This window comes from Lathamus discolor, chromosome 3, assembly GCF_037157495.1.
Source record: "Lathamus discolor isolate bLatDis1 chromosome 3, bLatDis1.hap1, whole genome shotgun sequence".
Lineage (NCBI taxonomy): Eukaryota > Metazoa > Chordata > Aves > Psittaciformes > Psittacidae > Lathamus > Lathamus discolor.
In genome coordinates this window covers 133,060,446-133,082,898 of record NC_088886.1, presented here as the reverse complement: position 1 = coordinate 133,082,898, position 22,453 = coordinate 133,060,446, and the positions used below count along the sequence as shown (strand labels likewise).

The window sequence follows — 22,453 nt, the reverse complement described above, 5'->3', positions numbered from 1 at the left end:
ACTACTTATGCTTCCAACACTTCCTCTGCTAAAATTTTCTGGACCTGGTTGCTGTTCAAACGTAATGTACTGGTTTAATTTCACCAACAATATTTTCAGTCACATTTGGAAGAACCATTTCCTCCGTTTAAGTAAAAAAAATAATACATGACTATCTTTGGAATAGGTCCACAGCTGAGAGAAGAAAGTAGGGAAACAATATTTCTTTCTGAGTAATGTTTTTGCATGTTCTGTTGGTAGTTGCTTTGGACTTGGATGAGGTAGGGGATGTTGAATGCATTTCCTGGATGATGTTTGCATTTTTATTGTGATATATGTAGGAATGCCTTTGGAGGAGGGAGGAGGAAGCTGGTCTCTGAAAGACTGCTCAAATCCAGCGCACAGAACAGACCTTTTATCTTGTGTCCAGCCCCCAAATTCCAGCTCATGAATTTACCCATCTGTTTTCATTTACAAAGAAAAAGAGAGCCTAAAAATTTGCACTGACAGTAGGTTAATAGTCTTACAGTTGTAAAGCAATGATGAGAGGACAAATAACCCCACAAATTTGCTATGTATCTCCTTGGCTCTCCCCTGTAGTGTATATTCTCTGGGTCACCAGGTAAATGTAACTCTGTACATAGGCTTGAGTCCCAACTACCTTGCAGTGTGGCCAGTGTGCAGGAATCTCCTCGGAAGTACTTGTTAGTGTATATAACCACTGATACCAGGCTCCCTAAAGGGTTAGGGTTTAGGCTCATCTAAAGGGTACCTAAGAGCACCTGCCCATGTAACCTTTTATTATTATTTAAATTGCACTTAGTAACACTGTTCATTACTTTCCTCATAGACTCTTTATGGGCTGCTCTTTGGAAGTTCCTTACACCACTGTGCCTAATGGCAGGGAAAGGCTTTTGAGCGCTGTAGGTAGATCTGAATAAAGCTCATACAATAAGATACTTTCTTAGGAAAGACATATCAGTTAAAGGGCTTTGTACCTTGGACAACTAGTTGCTGGTTTGCTGTTTGCTAAAGATACAAAAAAAGAGCTTACAAAAAGCATGATGCACTTTGAAGCTCTGATGTCTCATGGTAGAGGATTATATATTTTCCAGCATTCATACTCATTCCAGTTTTTCTGATGGAAGCAACAGCCATAAATTTTGTAGGATTGAAAAAAACATGAAGTCTTGGCAGCAAACTTCCTGAGGTGGTCATTCCCAACATTTCTACAGCTAGAACAGAAGTAAAAACTGCATTTAATGTATAGTCATTTAAAATTATAGTTAAAGTTATTTAAAATGATAGGCTAACTTACAAGCCTGGAAGAGAAAGAAAACAAGACATTTACAATAGCATGTTGTAGCAATTAAGAGTAAATCATAAGCCAGTTCCTCCAGAAAGCCTCTAAACTGTCACCACCCACACCTTCTCCTCCCCCATCTTCACCAGTTGTTTTTTCACTTGATTATGGTGGTGCAAAGACCCTTCAGAGGGCCAAATTTAGGAACACACGATTTCAGGACACTAGGCAAAAGCCTAGTTTTTTGTAGGATTTCTTGGCCACTGCTAATGCCTACCTTTGGTATCTTGGTAGTTGTGTAAGTACCAACTATGTGCATGTCTCTCAACCATTTTATGTGAGCATTAATAAATTACTTCAGTGCAATGGACATTCATGTTGGCACAGGTAATGTTGCGCATACCTCGGTAACAGTGCCCATTACAGATTTTAGTGTCCAGTTTGCGGTCTGGATGTGTTGTTTCTTCCATGTGTTATAAAACTTAAAACCAGTGTTGCCAAGTCATCAGCTCCTCTATAGTGTGGGACTTCCTTGGGCTGCATAATCTTGGTGCTAGTTGAAGGGAGTCAGGCTGTGCTCATCCTCAAATCTGAGAAGCATTCAAAAGCTGTCACACAATGTTTTATGACATTGTAGGTGTAATGTTAAGTCTTGTGGAACATGACTTGCGGGATCACATGTAAAACCAGCGCTGGAACTGGCTCAGCCTGACGGCAGTCTCGGCAATAGCAGGGCGAGGCTTTGTGCCCTTGTCATAGCCAGTGTGGTGCTCCCCTTGTGTGCGAGCTCATATGTAACACGTCCTTAGCGTCTGAGAACAATCCATCCCCGGAGAGCAGCCAGCCGGAGAGCCAGGGACGGAGCCGGGGAGGGAGCTCCCGCGGGCTGCCCACCCCTGCCAAGCCCGCCCAGGGGAGTGCGAGGGGACCGGCAGGGGACGCGCGCGGGACTGCACGGGCAGAGGCTGCCACCTGCTGAGCAGAGGCAGGGAGCGGCTCTGCCCGCGGCTGAATCTGTGCCTTCTAGGAGCGCCAGGAAGGCGCTGGCTGTTACCTGCCGTCTCCCCTGGACACAACCACCACCCCTGCCCAGGGCAGCGGTTTGTAGTTTAGACAAGTTTAAAGGAATTTAAAGCTGATGAGATTTCATTGAGAGGTTCAAAAGTACTGAACGGACCACTCAGTGGATAAGGAATTGGCTGGATGGCTGCAGGGAGGAATTTGCGGTCACCGGCTCAACGTCCAAGTGGAGAACAGTGGTAAGCAGTGTTCCTCAGGGTTTGGTGTATTTAGACACGTGCTGTTTAACATCTTTGTTGGTGACATGGACAGTGGGATTGAGTGCATCCTCAGCAAGTTTGCCAACAACACCAAGCTGTGTGGTGTGGTCAAAACACTGGAGGGAAGGGATGCCATTCAGAGGAACCTTGACATGAATGAAGGGTGGGCCTATGCCAACCTCATGAAGTTCAACCAAGCCAAGTGCAAGGTCCTGAACATGGGTTGGGGCAATCCCAAGCACAACTACAGGCTGGGGGAGACTGGACTGAGAGTAGCCCTGAGGAGAAGGACTTGGAAGTGTTGGTTGATGAGGAGCTCAACATGACCTGGCAGTGTGCACTCACAGCCCAGGAAGCCAACCGTATCCTGGGCTGCATCAAAAGGAGTGTGACCAGCAGGTCAAGGAAGGTGATTCTGCCCTTCTACTCTGCTCTTGTGAGACCCAGCTGGAGTAAAAGAGGGTTCAGCTCCGGGACCCCCAACAAAAACAGAACATGGACCTTCCAAGTCCAGGCAAGGCCACAAAGATTATTAGAGGCACTCTAGCACCTCTCCTATGAAGACAGGCTGAGAGAGTTGGAGTTATTCAGCCTGGAGAGAGAAGACTCTGGGGACACCTTATAGCAGCCTTTTAATACCTATGGAGAACCTACAGGAAAGCTCGATAAGGACTTTTTACAAGAGCAAGTAGTGATAGGACAAGGGGGAATGGTTTTAAACTGAAATAGATTAGACATTAGGAAAGAATTCTTCACTGTGAGGGTGGTGAGACACTGGAACAGGTTTCCTGGAGAAGCTGTGGATGTTCCACCCCTGCCAGTGCTCAAGTCAAGGTTGAATTGGGCTTTGAGCAACCTGGTCTAGTGGAAGGTGTCCCCATCCATGGCAGGGGGTTTGGAACTAGAATATCTTTAAGGTACCTTCCAACACTAAACTTTCTATCATCTTATGAATAATTTAATGACCATTATCCATTCTTGGATTAATGAGAAGGCACTGTCAGGGCACTTATGCCCCTTGTGTCCCAAAGTACAGGAATAGGTGGTGTCCTCATGTCTCAGAGACAAAACTTGAACCTCAAAACCCTTTGAGATCAGCCAAGATCATGGCCATCCTGCCACACTATGGAAAAGGGCCCTTTAGCCCTCTGTCTGCCTTAAAAGTCGTGCTTTCAATTTGGAAAGGAACTTGAACTGAAACCACTGAAAAACTATCCAGAAAACTCTGACTGTACATTACGCTTGTGATTGTTCCCACATCCCTCGTACTTCTCAGCCACAGCTAGTGATTGTACTAGAGACTCTGTAAAGATGGTAGGCAGTTTTCCTCTTGCTAGCAGTGGGATAGCAGGAACATGAGTTTCCCTTTCAAGTCCAAAATCAAAGTACTGACAAACAGTAAGATGGGAATGTGAGTTTTGAGGTTGTATCTTCCCTCAGAAAAGCTAACTCTGAGGCTTTTCCCAATGCAGTTTTATTCTTCTCACAAATTAGTTTGTATTGTTTTCCCTTCCTCTCCTCTGTATAGGAAATATGCCTACAGCTATCTCACACTTTAATATGCTTGTCATGTACAGAAACATTTCAGACTCTTTGTACTCAGCACTTCATTCCTCAGCCATGTGTTTTCAAGAGCTAGCAGCCTGCAGGATGACTTTAAAAATCAGTTATTTCGTGTTGCAGCAATCCTGTATCACAGAGCTGTCTTGAGTTGCTTTTGCTTTCTCCTGGTGCCGCACTGCAATAATGACCCTGTTTCTGTCTTCTTGCAGGGGTTTGGTTGACTTGCTGGGCAGCAGAATTTACTCTGCAGTTTGCAGTGTGGGTGAGCAGCAAAACGGCTTGTGGAATTTCTGAATGCACCCTGGCTCCTGTGGTCACTTTCGATTCTCAGGTCTGAAGTAAGATCATCCTCCTAGCCTTTCGTTTCTGTGTTCCTGTTCTTCTATTGTTGTTTTTAAATAACAATTGCTCTGGGTTTGCTATTTAAATAACAAATTCAAGTGTTCTTGCAAATCTTTGGCTTCCCGAGGAAAGAGCTTCCCCTTTGTAATCTGCTCTTAAAATCGTGCCAAGTCATTCCCTGGCCAAGTTTCTGTTTCCACTTGCTTTTCTGATGCTGGGTTACCGTAAATCAGCAGTCTTGTGTTGGGTCTTTTTTTGTTTGGATTTTTCTTTGTGTGTTGGTTGGGTTTTTTTGGTTCCCCCCATGAGCTCTGGTTTGAAAATGGGGCCAGAAACAGGAGGCAGTGGAAAGCTGGGTGTATTTCTATGGGTTGGCAGAACTAGGTCACTTTTGATCCCAGGTCCAGGTACTTTAAATTTGATCAGATGGCTCTATGCTGCACTGTTGACTTCAGTGTAGACATCCACCCACTCCTTTAGAAAACCAACTGCACAATAGATTCAATCTTGTTATTTGATGCACAGTGTTCCAGTTGAGAAAAAAATTGTGATGCATTGCTAACCACTAGAGTTAATGGCAGTCTGGGTTCAGCCTTGCAGCTCTTGCAGAAATAGAATATGACTCAAGGACTTTCTTTTTCAACCCTCCTCATTATACTGAGGCTGGGCAATTCCAGTGTGACAAAAGCAGCATGTTTCATCGTATTTCACTGCCACAAATTTATGAGGTTTGGTACCTCTGTTTTAAGATCTGCCTAGTTCAGATCAGTTCTACAAATTGACCCACTGAAGCCCTGAGAGGCGGACAACCTTAGTTTCTGGTGGCCAGATGCCTCACTCTGAGAGATGAAGCCAGAAGCTATGAAAAGCCAAAGGTCAAGTCAAGCACCAGCCAACATACCATACCTTTAAGCTACATTTATGCCTTCCTGGGTGGGACGTGGCACAGGCCTGTCTATCAGGGCATGTGAGAGCATGGAGCTTTCCTTCCTTCCTGTCTTGGCTGTGCTTCTACTGAACTGCAAGCTAGGAAAGATGGCAGAGCGTAAACAACTGCCATGCTGCTTTTCAGAAAGCAGACATTTTATTTTCTTACATATGTAGAGCCTGGCCAGAGCATGGCAATGAGCAGCACACTGTTGCAGTATGTCAGATCTGTACACAGATAGAACAGACACAAGTAATTTATGCAGTGCTACGCCTTAATCTGTTCATAGGTGCACAAGCCTGGTGCATGGCTCTTAAAGCATCCAGCTATAGCAGCCTGAAGGATTTCCTTTGTAAAGCAGCACAGCATGAAGATTTTGGCAAGCTGAGTGATTAGACACTTAGAAAGGCTAGGGGCAAGAGGCCTCCAAAGTGGGATGGAAGGTTTTCTGAATGCTTAGTATCTGTGTGGTGTTTGAGACCTGGGGGAGAGCTGTACAACTTAAACTGGGTCTGAGCTTGGCAACAAAGCATGCCCTATGCCCTTCAGACCTCTGACTGGTCAAGTCTATGAAAGGTTCAAAGATTTTGAAGCTAATCCAAGGCCTGCCTTTCCTTCCAGGTTCCTGCTTAATGCCATACACAGATTTAGAGCTGGTGTTAAGGCACGCATACTGCCCTCCAAGGCACCTCACTCCGAGAAACATGACCTCTTCGAGCGATGCCCCATGGCTGTGGGTGCCCTACATTGCTCAGGAGTTGACTGCCAGCACCCAGCACTCTGCTGCCAGACCTGCTCTCCCCTTTCCACACCCCCAGGGCTGGTGCCAGCTCTTGGACTCTACCCAGCAGGAGCACACTCAGGTGGCACATGGGAGCAAGCCCAGGCAGCCCCCTCATGTTTTGTCTGAGTCTTGACGCAGCTGCAGATTCTCTCGATCTATGGAACTGATGCTGGAGCTAAAGGAAGAATCCCTGCTCTCTGCATGACCTGGAGAAATTCAGCCTTCCTACCAAGGTCTCCTCTGCTGTTGAAAGGCTTCATCAGACTTTGCATAAATGGGTGTGTGACTGGGAAAGGCCTCACTGTAAAGTAGCCAGCGCTGCTGGGTCTTTGCATGTGGGAGCAGAGCCCTCTGTGATGGAAGAAAGGTGAGGTGAGTTTTTTCTGGAGAGCAGTCTCTCTGTGATTTACTAAGCCATGTAAAAGAAAACCTAAAAATGACATCTGTAGTGCGCACGATAAGAAGGAGAGATGGAAGCCAAGCACTATGTGGATTTTTTATTTAATGACAAAGATGTTTTCATTGTATCAGCTCCTGCCTTAGAAGAGCTAGTTTTGCACATTTGCTGATGGAGATCTCATAGCTCCTGGAGGTTGCCTTCCAAACACCATGGTGCTGCTGTGCTGCTTCAGCTCCTGCTTCTTTCAAGGCTTTTAGCATTAGAAAAGGCTTGCAATCATTGCAGAGCATGAGGGACATAACTTTCACTGCAAGTTTTTACATGGAAAACTTGCACACATGTATACGTATAAATACACACACATAAACAAAGCTCTGTATACACACACACAAGTGCTTTTATACAAGGGAGAAATTCCATTTACAGTGGCCTAGAATTTAATTACCCAGCAACAACTTTGTAATTCAACGCTATTCAAAATTCATCAGTTGTGTATTAAATAATTGGTTGTTGTTGTTCAAGTATTCTTCATGGTATTTTTCATTGAATCTTAACACCAAAGATTTCACTTTGAAAAACGCAACATCCCAGAAGTTTCATGTAAGCAAAACATTACATCACTTAGGTAACACAGGAGCATACCATATCATCATTTCTTCTTCCTATAGCTGGATGTGGGGAGTGAAGGTGATAAGATTTGCATGAACAGTTTGGGAATGCGCTCTGAGGCCTTGGTGCTTTGACAAGCCCTGGGGCGATGAGTTGGGCATGTAAGGCCAGAGGATGTGGGGGTTGTGAGAGGGTCTGCAACGCTGTGATTGGACTACTTACCTGGAGAGTTTTACAGGGGTCAATGAGATTGAACGTTGTATGTATGTGCAGGTTGGGAAAGTACAGAGGAAAGGGGTAAAAAGGGCTTGGTGGTAATAAACAAGGATTTGAGTCTCTGCATCAGCTTGAGTCTGTATCGTGAAATGCCACAAGTTTCTACCTTCCTGAGTGCTCCCTGTATTGCTTTGCTGAGTGTCATCATTGTACAACTATCCCCATTTTACCCAGAGCTGGAAACAGCTGCCTGTAGTTTTCTCTCAATTTTATCAGCTACAGCACGCATCTTAAGGTCTCTCAGGCTTCTTATCAGGGTTTCATAGGTTCCATTCATTCCATGTCTTTGAAGCCAGGCTTGAAAAAGATGGATCTTCTGTTCAGATGTATCACGATTATCATGAATAATCTCATCTATTTTAGTTTGTGGTACTTTATGACAACGAACAAATTTCAGTGCTTCTTCATATGTCATCTCTTCCACAATATCAGTAACATAGCTGCTCAAATCAACCTCTAAAAGCATAAAAGGATATTAATGCTCTGGTAACTTGTATCTCACTGTTTTTTATCACCTGCACTCAGAGTTGATAATTTTTTTATCCAAAACAAATGCATTTTCAGGTATTCATGACCCAGACTATTTTAGATGTGATTTTTTTACAATATATAGCTTTTAGATGTTCCTACTAAATGCTACATAACTCATTGCTTCCTACCACTTGAAATAGAATCTCAGTTTCCTCTGTAACCTGTTCTGTCCTTCTCTATCATTAAAGTCTGGTCATCCTTCACATACTTGTTTTCATCAAAAGAGTGTTGGGAAAGGTCCTGGAACAGGACAGGTCTTCTGTTGTGGTACAGCCTTGGAGCTTATGCTCTTTTCCTACTGTGTGTTGCTAGTGTGGATTTGCCCTTGAACATAAGGTAGGTTTGTGTTTCTGTGATCCCACCTCTGCACGTGGGATTACGCCATTATAATTACCCATGATTCTAGAAATTCTGCCTCCTAGTGTGTGTATCCAGTGCAGAACAGAACTTCAGCTGTTAGCAAATAGTAATTGCAACTGCTTCCTCTACAACAGAAATGTCTCCTGAGGCAAAACTTTCATGATACCAGCTAAATGCTTGAATAAGCACAATATGGACTGGCATTTCTTTACAAAGTGTTCACTGTTGCACTAGAATGACAGTTCCAGTCAGCGGCAAAGTCTACACAAAAAAAACCTTTTTCTCAGTGTAGTATTTGCATGTCTCTACTTTCTTCTTCTACTGAATTTTGAGAAATTACTTGTCTCTTACCTTGTCTGAGAGGTGCAATCTCCTGAAAAGAGAAGCAACAGAGCAATGAGTACAAACAAGCTTTGTAAAATATTGACCTTTTATGAGGGGATAAACACATTTCATGACACATGATTTCTGTAATTTTCTTTTAGTTTTCTTCATGATTCCCCTGTTTGAGGGGTGAGGGAATGAGATTGGACAGACAGACCTCTTCTGACCTGGGTGAGGTTGAGGAATCACCTCACAATCGCTATTGCCTAGAAGTATGCACTGGGACAGGTAACCTGGGGTACTGGTGGCCTGATGATTTATGAATTTTTTACCTTGGTCATGTAACATAGGGAGTATATTAACAAATCTTGCAGAAATGATCCAGGGTTTCTCTTACTTCTCCACAAGAGTCTTCATGGTAAAATTCGCTTCAAAAATGTCATGAGAGAGAGGAATGTGCATGTTTGTGGAATCCCACTGTAATTTAAATGGAGCAGTTTCTTGCATGAAGCTGTTTTTTTGTGATCTAAGCAACAATACTTACATCAGAAATTGATGGTTGGGGGAATTCATGGAGCCTGTTCCTTGTATTAAACCACTTCCGTTTTCCCCAGTCTGAAACAAAAAAGCATTTTTAAAATCCAGGACAGAGTATATCTCTCCTCTGGATGCCAAGAATATAAAACTACATCTGAGTAAGCAGCTGAATATCTTATTCAGAGTATGATAGGTATAAGGACTAAGAAATCACTTACATGCTATTCCTCCAACTGCTAGAAGTGGTAACAGAATTGCCAAAAGTATGGCCCAAAATGACGTTCCTGTTTCTGTTGGAACATTGGAAACATTACCTGAGAGTTAAGTCAAGAAATGCAGTACAGCAACATTCTCTAAACTTTAAACAAGATTGCACGAGATTGTAACGAGTGGTGTCCCTCAGGGATCGGTGTTGGGACCGGTCTTGTTTAACATCTTTGTCGCTGACATGGACAGTGGGATTGAGCGCGCCCTCAGCAAGTTTGCCGATGATACCAAGCTGTGTGATCCGGTTGATACGCTGGAGGGAAGGGATGCCATCCAGAGGGACCTTGACACGCTTGTGAGGTGGGCTGATGCCAACCTTATGAAGTTCAACCATGACAAGTGCAAGGTCCTACACCTGGGTGGGAGCAATCCCAGGCACAGCTACAGACTGGGCAAAGAAGAGATTCAGAGCAGCCCTGCAGAGAAGGACTTGGGGGTGCTGGTTGATGAGAAAATGAACATGAGCCGGCAGTGTGCACTCGCAGCCCAGAAAGCCAACCGTATCCTGGGCTGCATCAAAGGGAGCGTGACCAGCAGGTCAAAGGAGGTGATCCTGCCCCTCTACTCTGCTCTCATGAGACCTCACCTGGAGTATTGTGTGCAGTTCTGGTGTCCTCAACATAAAAAGGACATGGAACTGCTGGAACAAGCCCAGAGGAGGGCCACGAGGATGATCAGGGGACTGGAGCACCTCCCGTATGAAGACAGGCTGAGGAAGTTGGGGCTGTTCAGCCTGGAGAAGAGAAGGCTGCGTGGGGACCTAATAGCAGCCTTCCAGTACCTGAAGGGGGCCTATAGGGATGCTGGGGAGGGACTCTTCGTCAGGGACTGTAGTGACAGGACAAGGGGTAACGGGTTAAAACTTAAACAGGGGAAGTTTAAATTGGATATAAGGAGGAAATTCTTTCCTGTTAGGGTGGTGAGACACTGGAATCAGTTGCCCAGAGAGGTTGTGAGTGCTCCATCCCTGGCAGTGTTCAAGGCCAGGTTGGATGAAGCTTTGTGTGGGATGGTTTAGTATGAGGTGTCCCTGCCCATGGCAGGGGGGTTGGAACTAGATGATCTTGAGGTCCTTTCCAACCCTAACTATTCTATGATTCTATGGTTCTATTTTGAAATTAAATCTTACAGACTAATTCCAGGAAAGAACTGATTTTAGGCAATTGACAGTTGCATTAGTTTTCTTGGCAGTGGTCTGGCTGTGTCTTGTAACTAAATACTGAGAAAATGGGTACAGTGGCAATGTTGTCACAGCAAGGAGTGGGGTTTTATATATATATATATATATATATATATATATAATCTGTGTATAAATAATTATGTCATTTGGTTCGCACAAAATGTTAACGTCTTGTTCTTGCAATTTTGAAGTTAGAACTCCTAATGTTTCCAATGATTTAATGATCGCATGAAATTTGAAAATGCATTAAGGACCTGACACAATAACTAAAAAGATAACTATTTAAAGTAATAAACTGCGTATTTGTGGCCTTGTGAGGTTGTGAGTGCTCCATCCCTGGTGGTGTTCAAGGCCAGGTTGGATGAAGCCTTGTGTGAGATGGTTTAGTGCGAGGTGCCCCTGCCCATGGCAGAGGGGTTGGAACTAGATGATCTTGAGGTCCTTTCCATCCCTAACTATTCTATGATTCTATGATTCTATAAAAACCTTTCTGTTGTCTCCTAATGGCAGAAGCTACCTCTTTGTTAAAGTCTTATCTATCATGAGTAACCCCTGAAAAGGAGTAATCGCTCTTACATCTGTACAGTGATCAAGGGCAAAGAGCAATCATGCTTCACAGGTCAGTATAGGGTCCAGTAGATATGATGCTCATAGCTTTCAGGAATCACTAAGAGCCATTGTGTAAAACAGTACAATTCGAAATACAACTCTCAAAATAGAGCAGATGGTAGACTATGCTAAGTTTTAAAATGGTACCTTTCATTCCGCACACAGTGTCTGAAGTTGAAGTACATTGTTTTTCAATTACACCGCTTTCACATCTGCAGAAGACATGAACAAGAATTATCATGGGATTTGTACCACTGTTCATCAACACTCAAGAGAGCAAATCAAAATCTTCTAAGACTTTTTATCAGTTGAATATTTCATAAGTGAAGATTTTTTGAGTTTGGAATTTAATAGGTATGACAATGGTATGGAAAAGTATGGGAGTGGAAAAAGCTGTGGAAATTATTTTCTAGATGTAACAACAGTAGATCACACAAAGACAACAAAAAAGCTGAGAAACTTCGTTACATTTTTTAAGAAGTGTATACAGACTTGGTGGATGTACACAAGTTCTGCATGCCTTTGGAAAGCCTGCATGGACACAAGTTGAGTGAGCTAAGTCAGCTCAACAAGCTAAGTGTGGAGGGAAACTAATGTTTTCCCTCAGCTTATATATTGATTTATCCTGTCTTTCAACTGGCTAGGAAAAAGTGTGACAACATAGAATATTAGCAATTTTATATGAAATGATGAAGGCATAAACTTACATGGTACACGGATCGCAATGGCTACATGGTACAGAAGAATTGCAAAAATGGTTCTTTGCACAGGTGCATTTTGTGTTCTGTGTCTGGGTACAGTTCTCTGCAACCTCCAAACCTAAAATACATTTCTTAGAGTTTGTTAGTTTGAAAAAGCAGGTCTTAAGAGCAGGCCTCTTCTCACAAGTTCTTGTCCTCATGCTCGGATGCCTTAGTTCTATCACTGCTAGCAGAGGTGAGGCTTAATTACAAGAACAGCATAACTGGAAATATGAAGACGGCAAAGAGACCTCTGCTGGCCAAAAGCTCAAAAAAACTGATCACAGGGTAAAGTACTTCCTAGAAGAGGATTCATCTTGCACTGCCAAAGGTTGTCAGCTGCTTTTTCCCATTCAGAAGTGTAAAGCCAGAAGGAAACTCAGATCACACCGCCCATCTCCATGCTTGAAGTCAGAGACAGGTTCTTTACTCTCCCTGGAAGACAGCAAGTTTTATCTCTTCTTGAGGACCTCCAAGGTGTGTGAGGAATTCCATTCTCTTTAGCTAACATATTCCCTACTTCAGTATCAAAAGAAATATATTTATTTTCTCCTACCGTCAGTGTAGCTATCTCCATCTATGAAACATTATTTCTGCATTAAATATTACTGTAGTAGGAAAGCTGATTTCATAGTCATATAGGAATAGAAATGAAGTTTTGAATTGTCATAATCAGTGCCCTGCTGTAACAGGACACCAGGTTATCTTTCAAATTTGATGAAGCTCTACTATAAAACCAGTGCTGAAGCCATTCATGAAAATCTCAAACATGAACAATCCTAAGAACGGCTCTCATGGAACTTCACTAGCAGTTTTCCTCCTGCCTGGTGTTTTCTACTGACTTCTACTACATTGTTGTCCGTGGTATTATATGACTAGTAATCCCATTAGTCACACTTTTTTTTTCCCCTTCTGTTTAACAAATAGTTCCCTTTGTGGCTCTGTTCAAAATATCAAATTGCTCTGCTGTACTCAATTTCATTACCCATCTAGAAATGCTTATTATAGTAGCTAATGAAAAGAGCTACCTCTCCATTCACAAAACTTGATTCTCAATATGAGGAATGCAGAACCAGCGTTCCCTAAATCCAAGTACAGTAGAACTACAGGACAGTTGGTAGAACTGGTAGGAGATCAGGTTAATCAGTTGAAAAAAAAATGGAAAAAAAAAAAAAAGTATGGTGGATATTTATGAAACAGGTTATGAATTTCTGGAACCTGGTGCCCCTTAACAGGTTCATGCACAAATGGTTCAGAGATAGATTCTAAAATGACTAGGTAGGGATGGACCTTCTAACGTTCTTTCCCACAGCTGTGGATGCTAGTAGACTTAGCAGGGAATAGACCTCAGAAAGTATAAAGGTTTCTTCATGTTTTCTGAAAATAGCATCTGTTGAACTCAGAATACTGGGGTAGATGGACCACTGGTCTAACCCAGTAGGGCATGCCTCATAGTCTCCTAATTTGAACCTATATCCCACACAGCATCTTGAACTTATAAAAGTCATCACTCTATTAGCTCCAGCAATTTGAAATAATATTACTAATTACATAAATGACTATGGAGGAAACCATTGGGAAATCTTCCACCCCTGCTTTTACAACACCCCTCTTCTTTTAAATAAAGGAAAAAGAAGAGTGAGAATTTTTCTTCCATAATTCTAGCCAGTTTGTATAGGGTCTGCCTTGGGTGAGAAAAGGCACATATAAGGAGAAAAAAAGGACCAACATAGCTTGTTCTTTTTGCTACTTTGTGCTTGATGAAAGGGAACTGGAGAATAAACTTACGACTTAAACATGAATTCCTGCATGTACTACCACTAAAACACTCAAACACATGCTTGCTATCCACTACTGAGGGATTGTGGAAATTTTTCGGTCAAATGCTGTATCAAGGAAGAGCATTGCTACAGTAGCTATTTCCATAGACATACCAAATATGCTGTCACATGAAGCGCATCTCAAACACTCGGCCAGATCATTGACATGATCTATGTACTCCTTTCCATTTTTACACGGAACACAGTGCTTGCTAGTATCTGTTGGGCAGTTGATACTTTTAACAAAACCTGTAGAGAAAAAAAAACCCAAGAATTAGGATTTGCAATGTCTTTGGACAGAAGCCATTAGCTTTAAGACCTATGTCAGCCTTTCTTTCTAATACCTAATACTTTCTGATTTACAAATATGGACAGAATCTATATTCTTTATGCATATGTTCATGCTCTCCAGGAATGTAGCATACACAAGATCTGATTATCCCCCTTCTCCCTCCAATTTAGGACACACCAAACAAAACTGTATATTTGAAATTGGAAACCCCATGAATACATGGGGTCTTGTAGGCAAAACCCTGTGCTTGCAATTTTTTAACCTCTTTCAAAGATATGTATGTAATTTTTTGCTCTTTTGTGACAAGCATGTTTTGTGGGAACTACCATCTGTAGTAAAAAGTTACTGGTTCACTCAGCTCAAGAAATACTTCTGAAGTGTCTCGTGCCCTCTAGTAGAGAAAGATACAGCTAGAATGGAGCATTACTTCCAGAAAACCACAGCATGCCGCTTAGCTATCCTGGCAGAAAGCAATTGTTCATGTTGTTTTTCCACTCTTAATGACTTTTCAGCAGAGTCTTATAATGATACTCACCACGTTCACATTTCTTGCAACACTGAACACCTAGACTGTATTCATCCCAGTTACAATTAATTTCCCTCTTAGCAATGATCTTCTTTGTAATTAATTTATTGTATGTTATACGCATTATAGCTTCAGTCTCATTTTTGCACTGTGTTTCAATAATTAAGGCCACCACCTGGGAGAGAAGAACAAGTTACATAAAAAAGTCTGTCAAGGACCATAGGTATGTTTTACTACTGGCACAATTACATCAGTACCATTACTCTATTGCTAAACATATTGATGATATTCACCCCTTTATTAAAGCTATTCATTACTCCAGAAGAGATAGTGGACAATAAGGACACAGATTTAATGCTATGAAAACTCCCACTACAGGTATTGATTGAACATTAATGCTTAAGAACAAGACCATACATGGGTGTTGTTATAACGGATGATCATATGATTAATTGTAGTTCAAAGCAGTCCTTGACTTGAAGAGTTTGAAGTCTTAACATCTAAGATGAGCTCTACATTCACTGTTCTTGCTCCTCTTTAATTGAATGAAAAAGTGTTTCGTATTTTACAAAAGACTCAGATAGAATCATAGAATCATAGAATAGTTAGGGTTGGAAAGGACCTCAAGATCATCTAGTTCCAACCGCCCTGCCATGGGCAGGGACACCTCACACTAAACCATCCCACACAAGGCTTCATCCAACCTGGCCTTGAACACTGCCAGGGATGGAGCACTCACAACCTCCCTGGGCAACTGATTCCAGTGTCTCACCACCCTAACAGGAAAGAATTTCCTCCTTATATGCAATTTAAACTTCCCCTGTTTAAGTTTTAACCCGTTGCCCCTTGTCCTATCACTACAGTCCCTGACGAAGAGTCCCTCCCCAGCATCCCTATAGGCCCCCTTCAGGTACTGGAAGGCTGCTATTAGGTCCCCACGCAGCCTTCTCTTCTCCAGGCTGAACAGCCCCAACATCCTCAGCCTGTCTTCATACGGGAGGTGCTCCAGTCCCCTGATCATCCTCGTGGCCCTCCTCTGGGCTTGTTCCAGCAGTTCCATGTCCTTTTTATGTTGAGGACACCAGAACTGCACACAATACTCCAGGTGAGGTCTCCCAAGAGCAGAGTAGAGGGGCAGGATCACCTCCTTTGACCTGCTGGTCGCGCTCCTTTTGATGCAGCCCAGGATACGGTTGGCTTTCTGGGCTGCGAGCGCACACTGCTGGCTCATGTTCATTTTCTCACCAACCAGCACCCCCAAGTCCTTCTCTGCAGGGCCGCTCTGAATCTCTTCTTTGCTCTGTCTGTAGCTGTGCCTGGGATTGCTCCGACCCAGGTGTAGGACCTTGCACTTGTCGTGGTTGAACTTCATAAAGTTGGCATCAGCCCACCTCACAAGCGTGTCAAGGTCCCTCTGGATGGCATCCCTTCCCTCCAGCATATCAACCGGACCACACAGCTTGGTGTCATTGGCAAACTTGCTGATACACACTGGGATACACACTGATAGATACACACTGGGAGGGATACTATAGGAGGAGGGAAAATGATGCCTGGGAAGAAACAGAGCCATGCTACTGTCCTTGGCAAAATGGCAAAACAGGCCAAGCTGTGAAGGAGAGGGGTGGCAGGGTACATTTTTTGCAAAGGAGATTAGTGGGGAATGAGGTGCAATACAAATATTCTAAATCCTTATACCAAAGGTGCACTGCATGGACTAGAAATCCCACTGATCACAGATTCACTCACATTTTTAATCAGCAAAACTTTGACTGGACTAATTTATTTTTAATCTTGTCTTGGCTATTTGAAAGAGGTTAAATCTGAATGGTTGGTTATCTTTGAACACTTCTGAATTGCAGCTGAATACAAATTTGACCACATCTGTTACTGCTAACAATAAGAGACGTACATATTCAAAGATTTCTCTTTGAATCTGGTGATGTTTAATGGCTGATTAACTTAATCTTCATGATTTTGCATGAAACTCTTTGGATGCCAACCGTAACTTTAGAGGCAGAAAACTCTTTAATTGTCTTAAATACTAACTTACTGAACATGGGTTTGGACTTCAAATTGGGCTCTCAAGTGAAGGAAGTGTTATCTGTGGCTAATTAAGTGAAGTTACCAGTATGAACAGTCTGCTGACTTCTACATGTAGCCAATTCTTTTGATCCCCTGATCTATTCAGAAATGAGAAGGTGAAAAGCATTTCTTTTTCCTTAGCAGCCACCTGTTTTAAAATGTATTTAATGTTAATTACTAGGCTAAAATGAGGAAGACTTTCTTTGCACCTAGAGGAGAAGTTGCTATAAAGCAGCATAGCACTTGAGAATCTGTGGGTATGGATGCTCAGCCTGTCACTTCCCCCATTCAGTGCTCTGACTCTCTTCCTGCCACAGCTTTGACGGTGCTCTTCTTGGAATCCCAGTGAAATGATGCTAAAAGGTCAAAGTTAATGTAAGGACTTAATAGAAACTGTTAAATGGGTGTGTCAAATTAGTGTGATTTGTTTCCTTTTGCCTTGGAGAAGCATCTCACTAAAAGCTGAGGTAGAAAGGTGATTAAAAGATAATTACTAAAATGCCTCACCTGCCTACAATGCCACACCTGGCAATGCTCTGCACCCACAGGACACCCTGCATCCTGCTTTCAGCACCCAAATCTCCGCTTTTTGGAACAAAGAAGTCAAGCCTTTTGCAGGAGGGTCAGGAGAGAACAACCCTGGGCAACAGCAAAGAGAAAAGGGAGAGTGAAGATTATCACAAACATACCCACAGACAGCACCTGGGCACAGCAGAGAAACTGAAGGACACTGGCAAAGCACAGAGCATGCACAAAGCAAGCAAACATCCAGTCATGCAGAAAATGGGATATAATGAAAGAAGGAAACATCTTTCTAAATGACTAATATCAGTAAAACTTAGCTGATTTTTGGGGGATGTGTTTACTGAGTGCTTGCAATCACAGTAAGTACACAGACATAGTCTTCCTGATGCAAACATACCTCTCCACCACCTGCTTGCACCTTTATATAAACGAGCTACACCAACACAGTGTGGGGGGACAGGAATGTAATGTTTTTTGATGGAAGCCCTTTGCGGTTGCTCATGGAGATGGACTTCCTTGGTGCACTTACAAGAAGTAGGGATCACTTCTCAGAACTGGACTTTTCAGCAGCACCGAACACCTACATTGGCTAAAAGCAATACAGTTACTATATAAAAATTTTGGTGTGTCTTACAGGAAAAAAGAAGTCAACAGTCATTTAGCTTTCTGCATGCATTTCAATCGCTTTCCTTTTTGCCACTGCGCAGCTTCCCTTCCTCTGCCAATAGTGGAAAGGAAGCACTTCAGGGGCTTTTACATAGGAGGGGTGATAGGTGCTTTTTCACAACATGTGCAAACAGCAGCTGTTTTCAGCCTAAAATGACTCACAAAGGCTCTCTTCTACCTTTCTCATCTTAACCTAAAATATAGTTGTCACAATTAAACTGAAAACTTAGATTGAACTAAGCAGTAAATGGGAATAAAATAAACCAGTCAGGGATATATATAAGCTTAGCAGAACCCATAAGAATTATGATGTGCCCAAATTTTCTTGTTTCTCTCCTTTTGCATTGCCTGGGCATTAAGAGACCTCTCCTTCACTCCTACAGAGTCCTCCAAAATTCTTTCACCAACAGGCCCCTAAGGAGACTAATAAAATCTGTTTTCATCTGTGTTCCCAGGGCAGAGTGACAGGAGCTTCAGTTTCTTCAAAAACTTGTGTGATTTTGGGATTCGCAGACCTTCGATTCTTCCTATGTCAGAGTATTCTTCATAAAGGGTCAACTTCCTTCAACTGAAAAATCTCATTATGGGTTTGTAATCTCAGCTCTGGTGTGTGAACATGTTATTTGCATACAAGACTTGCGAAAGCTTTAAAACTTTTAACCCCGGGGGAAAAAAAATGTCTCTGCTTTCTCCTGTTGCCTTTATAACGCATTTTATTTTTGGCAAATGACTTCTCCCATCTCTAATCCATAGATGCCTATGGTTGAGAAGGCCAATGCCTTCAGAGGTTGTCGGCCCGGTTTTTCACTCCACGTTTGTTACATGGGGCAATATGCATGAGCTCATCAGGGGCTTTCTGAGTGTTAAAAAAAGCTGGGGGAGAGGGGCTTTTTCTTTCTTTTTTTGTGTAGTGGAAGCTGAGAAAACCAAACTCATCTTCTGAAGTTTGACTTTCTTATGGTACTTTTGACCAATAGCTGCTAGACTTAGCTCCATTTTAATACAGCTTTCTATGTAACTAGTCTCCCTTGCACTAACCCTGTCAGGTTAACGCTTTTTCAAAGGCTTTTTCAAAGCGTAAGTAATTTCACACTGCCTGCTAAGAGGATTCTCTACCTTCGTTCTTTTACTCTGGTAACTTCTGCTTCCAAGGCAGAAGGTGGTAGTTAGCACCAAAATAACCAATAGTAGGTTTTGTTCCAAAATCTTTTATGGTATTTCCCCAAGACTAGAAGCATCCTGCACTGCTTAAGTTTCAAGAGAGATGCATGTGCCTGTGAGAGCAAAAAGCCTCAGTTACTGTCCAGTGTCTTAAAATAGTTGCTGTTCAAATTCAATCCACTGTTATTTCAGATCTTGTCTGACCCACCTGCAAATTACAGCAGCATATTGGGAGGAGGCGCTTGTATGGTTGGTCATTTTGTTTGATTGTTTGATTGGTTTGGGGTTTGGTTGCTGGGGGTTTTTTAGGAGTACTGTATTAGTAAATACCCATTAAATACTATGAAATTTGGGAGAGCTAGAGCAGTATTAACAGCTCCCACCTTGCTTTGGTGATGTTGTGACTGAGGATAAACAAGAGCTGGACAGTGTAGAACTTTGGCAGCTCTTTCTCCTTTTCTTTTGTAGCACAACAGAGTTTTCTTGTTAGCACTTTCTCTTTGTTCAGTGGATTGCCTTGAAGATAAAGGCAGTTGATTATAGAAACATGAGCAAACAAACATTTCCAGAACTGAGGCCCTTATACTTTTCACTTGAATCTTGTGTCACCCCATGACTTCATGGCTGTTTATATGTATACCTTTAAATGCGTGCATTAGTTGTTTGGGAAATGAGAAAGAAGGCTCAGCGCAGTAATGTAGGAGTCCTGTTTTCAAAGGTATGTCTTCTAAATTTCCAGAAAACTGCTGTTCTGCAGGCATACTGGACAATTATGAAACATTTAAATAACACTTCACTCCCTCGAGATGGCCTGTTCCTTTGAGAATCTGTCTCTAAGTACTATGTGGTTTTGCAGCTTTACAGGGTAAGGTTAGATGTTTTCTAACTACGTCAGCCATTGCTATTTTGCACAACTGTCCCTGCAACTGCTGCTACTTCATTGCAAAACTGAGGTCTCATCCAACAAACTAATGTTCTGCTTTAATCAAACTACTATGTCAAAAGCTGCTCAAGTTTACTGATTTAGAAGTAGTGGAACATCATGCTAATGAGAAAAAGAGAAAACAACCACAATGTTTTGTTTTAAATAGAAAGCATGTCAGGAGTGCTGCAGTCTTTCTAAGGGGTGCTGACATTTGGGAACAAGTAGAAAATAAGAACAGGAATTATATTTATTCTCTGAGAGCTGTGTGATAACATAAAATATTTTTTCATCTTAATTTTTATTCTGGATAGTTCCAAGATACTACAAAGTATCTTTTTGTTGCTAGACTAGCTAGACTGACATTTCTGCCAGTTGTTTGCTGCTCCTGTACCGAAACAGATAGTACACACTATAGCAAATTAAAATCCTTCTTTGTATTTAACTATGCTCTAGTGTTTTGTGCAGAGGCAGGGATATAATCCTCTGAAACACTTTAAATAGTTTACTGCATGTTATATAGTAAATCAGATCAGAATTTGAGTAGTTTTTATCTTAACACCTGATTTTAACCTGCCAAACCCCAAAGCAAACTGCACTGTTAACAACATAACCACACCGTGAAGAGAATTTGAATGTGAACTCCAGTGACTTCTCTCTGAAACAGGTGAGAATTGGGGCTGGGGAGGCCACATATATTGCATCCACACTTCCAGGCAGGTCACCGCTCTGCTATGCAGCAGGGATTATTGTGACCTGCCTGATCCTGCTATCACACCTTGGGCTCTCAGATATCCCATCTCAGGGCTCTTGGAGCAGGGCTGCCTCGGGCCAGCTAGGCAGAGCCAGTGCATCTGCCCCTTCCTGGATCTCCTGCCTGGAGCTTGCTGACACTACAGACCTTTTGGCCTGATGCACCTGTACCAGGGCAGGTCCCTATGCTGCAGAGACGGACACACTTCCTTACCTTCCTCGTCGACGGTAGCCCTTCTAAAGTGATCATTTGCAAAAGTAAGTTTACTGGTGACAGACATGCTCTGAAGCTGCAGACACTCATACTCTGCATCCATATGGGATGACTAAAGCAAGCAAGGCCCTGCCCCACCACTTCCTGTAAATGCTGTGTTTCATGCCAGTGGACTTGGGACTATTTCTCTAGGTTTTTCTGGGTCACTGTCAGTATGGTTCAAACTCCCCTGCCACAGGTATTTGCTTTTCTGTTGCTTTACCAGATCACTTTGCTACAGATCCCCTGAGGTGCAGTGCAGGTCAGCTTCTACTCATGCGGAACTTTGCCCGGGCAGATACCCAGCCAGTGCTGCCTGCTCCTGGATGCCGAACCCGCTCCGCCAGCGCCTCCAGCAGTCCCCTCGCTGCTGTGGCACACCACCGCGGTCCCCGATACCCGCCTGCATCCATCCCCTTTCCCTTCCTCTTCCCGCCTCTTTTCACCTTGCCCGGACACTCCAAGAAGTGACAGTGAAATCACAACTGCCTGAACATGAAGGCGAGTTTCTTGAAGGAAGAGCAGGAACCGGCTGAAACCTCCACACAAACGACTGTCGAGGCCGGCGGCGGTCCGGAGCCCGGCAGCACTCCGGGCACTGCTCCCGGCAGCGCTCCCGGCGGCGACCCCACGGCCCGGCCCGGCCCGGCTGCAGCTGCCCAGCCGGTCTGTCCCCGCCGCCCGCCACGCCCGGTTCCCCGCCGCCCGTGCCGCTCGCCCGCTCGGGCGGGCACTTACAAGGAGTAGCGGAAGGAGTCCCCGGGCCATGCTGCCGCCGCCGCCGGGCGTCGTCCCGCACCCGGCAATGCGAAAGCGCTTCCCGGCACAGCCGTCGGTAGCCTCCGCCCCTCCCGCCCTCGGCTCCGCCAATGTTTGCAAACCCTGCGGTGGCCCGGCCCCTGCCCGGCTCTGGAGGGGCGCGGGGCGACCGGGAGCGGGCAGAGCAGCCCCTGCCATGGCAGCAGGAGCAGCCCCCGGGCAGAGGCTGTGCCCCCGAGTGACCCTCAGGCATGGGACGGGAAGTTGGTCCTGCTCTCTGTGCTGAGCTCCCCTCTGAAAACGGGTCACGGACACGCCGGCGGCATGGTGTCGTGGGCACCGTGCGCCCCACAGGGATCTTAAGTCTTCGGGCTGTGTGGGGGTGGGGTGCACCCAGTCAGCAGCTTGTGAATGCCAGACATGGTCCTAAAGTCATGAAGCAAAATGCCAGTAGACGCGGGGCTGGACATAAGATGCTTGATGTTCTTCAGCTGCTGGTAGAGCAGTTGCACCCCCACTTAGGGCAGAAACTCCACTTTTTCAGTATTGGGAGAGACATGCTGAGGGAGTGGAGTTCTGAAACCCTAGAAGTGGAGCAGCCATTCAGAACAGGCTATAATTCATTGCAGCAGAATATGCTGCCTTTTGCTGTTCTGTTGAAAGGATTGCTCAAGCCTGT

General features: G+C 43.7%; 1 protein-coding gene across 1 annotated transcript; it reads right to left on the bottom strand.

Annotated features, from left to right (window-relative positions):
• Positions 1-6,661: 6,661 nt before the first annotated feature.
• Positions 6,662-21,859, bottom strand: FAS (Fas cell surface death receptor). Its single transcript, XM_065671869.1, has 9 exons — positions 21,754-21,859; positions 14,660-14,825; positions 13,947-14,081; positions 11,980-12,091; positions 11,420-11,484; positions 9,435-9,506; positions 9,224-9,294; positions 8,707-8,728; positions 6,662-7,920 (listed from the first exon to the last, which is right to left on the bottom strand). Exons 1-9 carry the CDS (start codon positions 21,781-21,783, stop codon positions 7,631-7,633), a joined length of 963 nt encoding a protein of 320 aa, XP_065527941.1. The 5' UTR covers positions 21,784-21,859; the 3' UTR covers positions 6,662-7,630.
• Positions 21,860-22,453: the final 594 nt, after the last annotated feature.